Source organism: Malaclemys terrapin, chromosome 2 (genome assembly GCF_027887155.1).
Source record: "Malaclemys terrapin pileata isolate rMalTer1 chromosome 2, rMalTer1.hap1, whole genome shotgun sequence".
Taxonomy (NCBI): domain Eukaryota; kingdom Metazoa; phylum Chordata; order Testudines; family Emydidae; genus Malaclemys; species Malaclemys terrapin.
In genome coordinates, this window is record NC_071506.1 from 38,539,099 (window position 1) to 38,546,315 (window position 7,217).

Sequence of the window (7,217 nt, forward strand, 5' to 3'; positions counted from 1 at the left end):
GTGAGCAGCCTAAAGCTTACTTTGAACCTGACTGGGTAAATTAAAATTTAAAGAGCAGCATTTTTTCCTTATTGCAGGAGAGAAGGTTCCATGTCGTAGAAAGGTGCTGCCAAGTGTGGGCAGAAAGAATCGGGAGATTTCATATGACCTGCTGAGATCTGGGTGGGGTAGCTAGCAGGTAGAGAGGCTCACGGTGGGTCAGAGGGAGTGGGCACTTTTGGGTGCTCAAAAGAACAAAAAGAATGAAATTTTGGCAGGGGTAAGATTCTGTAATGTTTTAGGAAGAGGAAAGAAAGAAAAACGTGACATGGAGAAGGGAAGAGTAAAAGAAAATGGAGAGCTGAATAAATTAGGATAAGCATCCAATCTGTCAGACTTTTCTTTATTGCACCTCCCAATGCTTTGTGATTCACTTCTTGCTAGTGAATTGTTTCACAGTTTCAGTATTTAATGGCACAACTCCCCTTTCGCTAACTTCTTCAGCTTCGAGAAAGCTGGTATTGTATTAACATAAACAAGAATAGATCAGCAACTACCAGTCACATGGTACAGAGGCTGATGTTTGAAAATGGTTCTTGCAGGTTTCCTGGTCTTACTCCAAGTACATAGAAGCCCTCGAGCAGGAGAGAGTACTCCTTAAAATACAAGAAGATCTGGAGAAAAGGACATCATTATTTTCTACAGGTTATTAATCATGTTCTGTGGCTTAGGAGGACAGTGTTCTGACTACTAGACGTTATGTGGTGAAAGTCACACAGCATGAGGCCCTCCTCATTTGCTCTGCTTTAGGGCTGTGTGGGTGGTCCTCGCCTCCACCACCCTGTCTGCTGTGGAGTGGCTGTTCACACCCATATAGCTCAGTGACGAGGGTGGTGTTGGGAGCGGCCATGGGATCCAGTGTTACCACTGCAGCGCACCATGTAGTGTGACCAGATAGCAAATGTGAAAAATCGTGATGGGGTGGGTGGTAATAGGAACCATATTAAAAAAAAAGCCCCAAATATCAGGACTGTCCCTATAAAATCGGGACATCTGGTCACCCTATGAACATGTAGCACAGAGGAGAATGCACATTGTTTCAGCCCGTACACTGACACAGCAGACAAGGAGGAGTACTCTGCAGCCGTGCATTTCAGCTCTGTGCTGTAGGCTGCATTTTACCTCCCCAGTTCCTTGCACTACAGCCACTTGAACTTTATGTGGACAAAATAAGTATAAACATTCTATTACACTATCAGTGTTCTCTCCATGAAGGTACTGGGAGTTGCAGCAGCTCATGTCTGCATTTAATTTAATGTCCTCATAGTCCATGCCCCAAAACTATACAATCAACTGTGGTGTTCCATTAATTTTTTGGAGATTGTATCTGACCATAAAATAGGCACTTATCCTAAGCAAAAGCACAGTTTCCCTTAATTTCAAATTGCTTTCTTTATACAGGTGTTTCATCCACGACCTGTTTGAAGCCTGACTTCACTGCAAATCCAGAGAAATCCATCACTTCATCAAATACTAGTTTGATTTGGGATAAACAGTCCAATCTTCCCAAAGATGTGGGAAGTGAGTCCCAAAGAGTTAATAATTTGCTTCTGTTTGGTATTCATAGTTGAATTACATCCTTGGATTCTGAAATTCTCAGATTATGACTCAGAGCTAGCTAGAGACTAACTCTGGGTATGTCTGCACTACCTGCCGGATCGGCAGGCAGCAATCGAGCTAATGGGGGTCGCTTTATCGCGATCCCCGAGTGCTCTCCCGTCAACTCTTGTACTCCGCCGCAAGAGGCGCAGGGGAGCGGCAGCAGTGAAGACACCACCGTAAATCAATCTAAGTACGTCGACTTCAGCTACGTTATTCACATAGCTGAAGTTGCATAACTTAGATCGACCCTCTCTCACCCCCAGTGTAGACCATGCCTCTGCCACAGCAGCTGAAACAGAATAAAAAAGGGTAGAGGAGAGAGAATGAAAGAGATGGCAAAGGAAAAAAACAGATTTTGCTACAATTTGAATCCCCAGGTTAAGAGTCCCCTGGGTTCCTTCATGCTAGGCTGAACCTACAGTGCCTCTCTTGAATTTTTTTTAAATTGATGCAGTTGAGAATTACTATAATGTCTATGGAAACATGCCTCCATTCCCTCTCAGCCTTGTCTACACTACAGGGGGAGATTGATCTAAGTTACGCAACTTCAGCTACGTGACTAATGTAGCTGAAGTCAACGTACTTAGATCTACTTATCGCAGGGTCCACACTACGCTATGTCGACGGGAAACGCTCTCCCATTGACTCCCCTTGCGCTTCCCATTTAGGTGAAGTACAGGAGTTGACAGGAGAGTGAGCTGCAGTCGATTTAGCGGGTCTTCACTAGACCCGCTAAATCGACTGCCAATGCATCGATCACCACGCGTCAATCCCCCGGTAAGTGTAAACAAGCCCTCAGTTTTCCCTTAATCTTTTATTGCTTTATTTTAATTTTCCTACTTTAGGCAAGGTGGACTCGACTCTTCCCTATTGCTACTGCACTTCGCAGTGCCTGGATGGGCCCTTCTTGAGGCAATACCTTTTGTCTGTGACCAGCAGAAGGAGCAATATGCAACAGGCTAGATTTTCTTCATCTCTGTTTCAAATTCTTTCTTTCTTTCCCATGGTTTTTCGGCCTGTTCAACCCCTCCTTTCACGACTCTGTCCTCCTTTATGCTCTCTAAATGACTCCCACACCTTTGGTCCCTCATTATCAGTCCCCTTTCCTGTCTTCCTCTCATCCCATCCCATTTCCTTGCTAACTTCCGTTGCCCCACCAACTTCCTTAGTACTCCATCTCCTTTTCCGTCCCTTCCTTTTCCCCACAAGCAACCCAGGGTTTTGGCTGCCTTAGGATGGCCGTGAGACTCTGATTGTGATGTGATTGCCTGCTCTTGTGACTCTGCCCGTGACACAGGAACGCAGCTCACGCTTAGCACTGCTCCTCTCCTTCTTGTATTACCAAAGAGCAGCACATCTCATTACTGCCTAGATATGAACTAAAGCCTCTTGATAACTTGGTGATTGCAAGTTCCATCCCTTCCCCATGGCTGCCGCCTTGCTAATGGTATTCTGTTATCCTTTGCAGGAGGATTTAAAACCTAAATGAAGAACAGAACGCAGAGATAATGAATTATGGCGGCCTTGGGACGAGCTAGCAGTCAAAATAAATAATGTGTGGTTTGTTTTCCACTCATGTTTTCAGAGCACAGATAATCAGTTGGGATATTTAAGAGCCAACAGATGCTAGAATCATACTCAATGGCAATATAATGTTGTTCTTATTTACGCAGGGTGGTGCCTAGAGGCTGCCATCAGGATTAGGTACAATCACACATATAAACACACAGGTAGATGTGGTTTCTGCCCCAAAGATCTTACAATTGGATTCAGCTTCTTCAGTGCCTGAGCTAGTGTGTAAGTGCTACACCATCTTAAATACAGCACAATGCATTTGCTAAAGCAGAGATGGGCAAACTACGGCCCGCGGGCCACATACGGCCCACGGGACTGTCCTGCCCAGCCCTTGAGCTCCCCCGCAGCCACACCGCCACACGGGCAGCGCTCTGGGCGGCAGGGTTGCATGCTCCTGCCGAGCAGCGCGGCAGCGTGTCTGGCTCCAGCTGGGCAGCATGGCTGCCAAACATGCTGCTCTGAGCGGCATGGTAAGGGGGTCTGGGCCAGGGGGTTGGATGGGGCGGAGGTTCTGGGGGGCGGTCAGGAGATGGGAGATGGGTGGTTGGATAAGCGTGGGAGTCCCGGGGGGCCTGTCGGGGTGTGGGTGTGGATAGGGGTCAGGGGATGGGGAACAGAGGGGGGTTGGATAGGCGTGGGGTCCCGGGGGGCCTGTCAAGGGGCGGGGGTGTGGATAGGGGTCAGAGCAGTCAGGGGACTGGGAGCAGGGGAGGTTGGATAGGGGGTGAGGTCCCAGGGGCGGTTAGAGGAGGGGGTCCCAGGAGAGGGCGGTTAGGGGACAAGGAGCAGGGGGGTTTGGATGGGTCGGGGATTCTGAGGGGGGCAGTCAGGGGGTGGAAAGTGGGAGGGGGTGGATAGGGGACGGGGGCCAGACTGTTTGGGGAGGCACAGCCCGGCCTGGCCTGGCCCTCCATACAGTTTTGCAACCCCAATGTGGCCCTCAGGCCAAAAAGTTTGCCCATCCCTGTGCTGAAGGATCCCCCTGTCTTTGATTCTATAATTGTCAAGCAGCATGGTTTTGTGTACTATGACCCCGATTCTGCCTTTATATACTCGCATGCAACTTCCATTCACTGACAATGATTCATGAGATTTCAGAGCTGTCAAAACCAAACCCTAGCCCTGTTGTTCAGTCAATATGATTCCAAGCCACAAAGTTAGTGGCTTCTGCTGTACATGGGCATAACCCAGGTCTGGGAAAAGAAATTCACTGAGTTCCAGTTTGTGGCGATTCCTAGGAATTATTCCAATTATAGGATGGGGTTTTTCTCTCCCCACGCCCAGTGGAAGAAGGCAAGGATCCATGTGAATCTCAGGGATCTGCCAGAGACCGGACTATCCACTGTTCTCCCATGTAGCCAGCCTACCAAGAACATCCTTGCCCTCTGCTGTTCCTAGAGCCCCTCCCTATAAAGGATTCATTCCACAGCACAGAGTGATAGGTTGTGGGAAATTAATGCAGCATGTGGGCTGCGGGGGGGAATCTGGAGCCCCTTTTTCTTTCTTAAGCTCAGAGAGCTGGAACCATATGGAGCTCCTATGGAAGGGCTTCTGCAGGGTTGAGGGCAAAGAGAGAATAACTTCACTTTCATGGGTTCAGGCCCAGCCATCACATATATACAGAACTTCCTAAAGTTCAGATAGACTTTTGGTTCTATTATTTCTGCATTTGTATGCTTAAACAGCACACCTTGCAACAGTTTGCAGCTAGCAGAGCACATGCAGGGGCATGTGGCCTACTTCTCATTAAAGTGAAAGGTAAAGGAGAGCTGTGCCATGCCGCCAAGGCAGTGGCATGTCTTAGTCTAAAAGTCAGTGAGTGACGCTACCTGTATTCTGGGAAGTGTGTGGCATGCTATGAAATGTTGCAGACTGATGGTCTGTTTCTCATTTGTTGTATTCTCGCCTACATGGTATTTTGAAACAGTTAAATAGCATGAAGACAATGTTTATCTTTCATTAGTAGCTTTTTACTTGAGTCATACTTGGATTACTTATTAAATGAAGCCTATTATCCAGACATATGTCACAGATGATAAAACTCCACATGAATGTATTCCAGCCTTGCAATATTGTCACGAACATTTACCAGCCCAAGCACAAAAACTACTCTCCCACCCATTACCATGACAATGATGATGATGAAAAAATTACCTTACTTGCTATTTTAAAAAAAAATACTTCTCTCAGTGAGTGATTAGAATTTTGCAAGGCTGGTACAATCCATTCATTGCTTTATGAACTCAAAGTTCCCCCAGAGAGCGTCACACAGCAATCACTCTATATCTGACCTATCAGTCATCCTCAAAAGAAACCTGCATAACACTTTCAAATGATGAGCCTGGGAGCTTAAATTCAGAATTCTGCTAGACACTAAAATCATTGCCAGAACAGAGACACTGAATTTATGGCTTATTACAACAAACTGTAACCACTAATCCCCCATTTTTGTCCTATGACTCAGAGGAGTTAATGGGTCACTCTACCTTGAATGCTCACTTACAATATGTACTAAGTACTTATGCTAAACAATCTATTCCACCTTGCATTTAGCTGGGACACTTAGGCTAGGTCTACACTACCCGCCTGAATGGGCGGGTAGAAATCGATCTCTCGGGGATCGAATTATCGCGTCTTGTCGGGACGCAACAATCGATTCCCCAAATCGACGCTCTTACTCCACCAGCGGAGCTGGGAGTAAGCGCCGTCGACGGGGAGCCGCGGAGCTGAATTTGAGTATCTTAAATCGACCCACCGCCCCCTATAGTGAAGACCTGCCCTTGGAGTACCTTTCCCAGACCTGAAGAAAAGCTCTGTGTGGCTCAAAAGCATGTCTCTCTCACCAACAGAAGTTGGTCCTATAAAAGGTGTTACCTCACCCACCTTGTCTCTCTGATGTTCCTCAGTCCATTTCACATTTGAATTTCTATGTTATATAAAAAAAAATCACATGTAGCCAGTTTCCTGTTGAGTACACATCTGATGAGGCTCATGTGTTATTAAAACCACCAAATATAAGGAATATATCATCATTTTTATATATTTGTTTTAGACAGAAGGAGGCTGGGTTGGGTGTAAATTTGGGGGAATGGGTGCCTGAGGGGATAGAGCTCCTTTCAGCTCCAGGTTACTGGCACTAATCTTATCCAATAGTGACTGAAATTTACCACCTAATGGCTGTTTGGTGATGTATCTGAAAAGCATTGGTAGCTTTAGTCCATTATTCGGTGTCAGGTAATGGCAATTACCAATCTCAGCAGAGAGGCTGAGGATTAAATAGGTATGGAGATTAAATTATCTTTTTACCCAAGAGATGGGATTACTGTAGATCAGTGGTTCTCAAATTAGGGCCGACGCTTGTTCAGGGAAAGCCCCTGGCGGCCGGGCTGGTTTGTTTACCTGCCACGCCCGCAGGAAGCAGTGCGCGCCGAGGGACGTGCTGGCCGCCCTTCCTGCAACCCCCATTGGCCTGGAGCGGCGAACTGCGGCCAGTGGGAGCCGCGATCGGCCGAACCTGCGGACGCAGCAGGTAAACAAACCGGCCCGGCCTGCCAGGGGCTTTCCCTGAACAAGAGGCGGCCCTAGTTTGAGAACCACTGCTCTAGGTCACTCTACAAATAGGAATGTCAGCACTGCCTTTGGCTTTCCCTGTTCTATGCATAAATCAGGGCTAGGGCTGCCGATCCAGCACTTTTCTTCCGCACTAAATGCAGTCAATATTTTTTTAAAGAAGTAAAAAAGTTGCATTATGTATGTCTAAGAGCTCTCCTTTTTGTCAAAACACACTTCATTTCCATTAGCTTCAACCATAGGTACCTTGGCTTTGATCAAATGTGCCTTTTAGGGTACGTCTTCACTACCCGCAATCGATTTATCTGGGATTGATATATCGCGTCTCGTTAAGACACGATATATCGATCCCCGAACACGCTCACCGTCAACTCCGGAACTCCACCAGAGCGAGTGGCAGTAGCACAGTCGACGGGGGAGCCGCGGCCGTC

The 7,217-nt window shown here is 47.1% G+C and overlaps 1 protein-coding gene across 1 annotated transcript in view; it reads left to right on the forward strand.

Moving 5' to 3' along the window:
- Window positions 1-3,218, forward strand: part of RGS22 (regulator of G protein signaling 22) — a 101,372-nt gene extending 98,154 nt beyond the window's left edge. Inside the window, exons 26-28 of the mRNA XM_054016643.1 lie at window positions 582-684; window positions 1,441-1,560; window positions 3,110-3,218. Coding sequence (XP_053872618.1) covers window positions 582-684; window positions 1,441-1,560; window positions 3,110-3,126 — 240 coding nt within the window. The 3' untranslated portion in view covers window positions 3,127-3,218. The remainder of the gene's footprint in view (window positions 1-581; window positions 685-1,440; window positions 1,561-3,109) is intronic.
- Window positions 3,219-7,217: the final 3,999 nt, after the last annotated feature.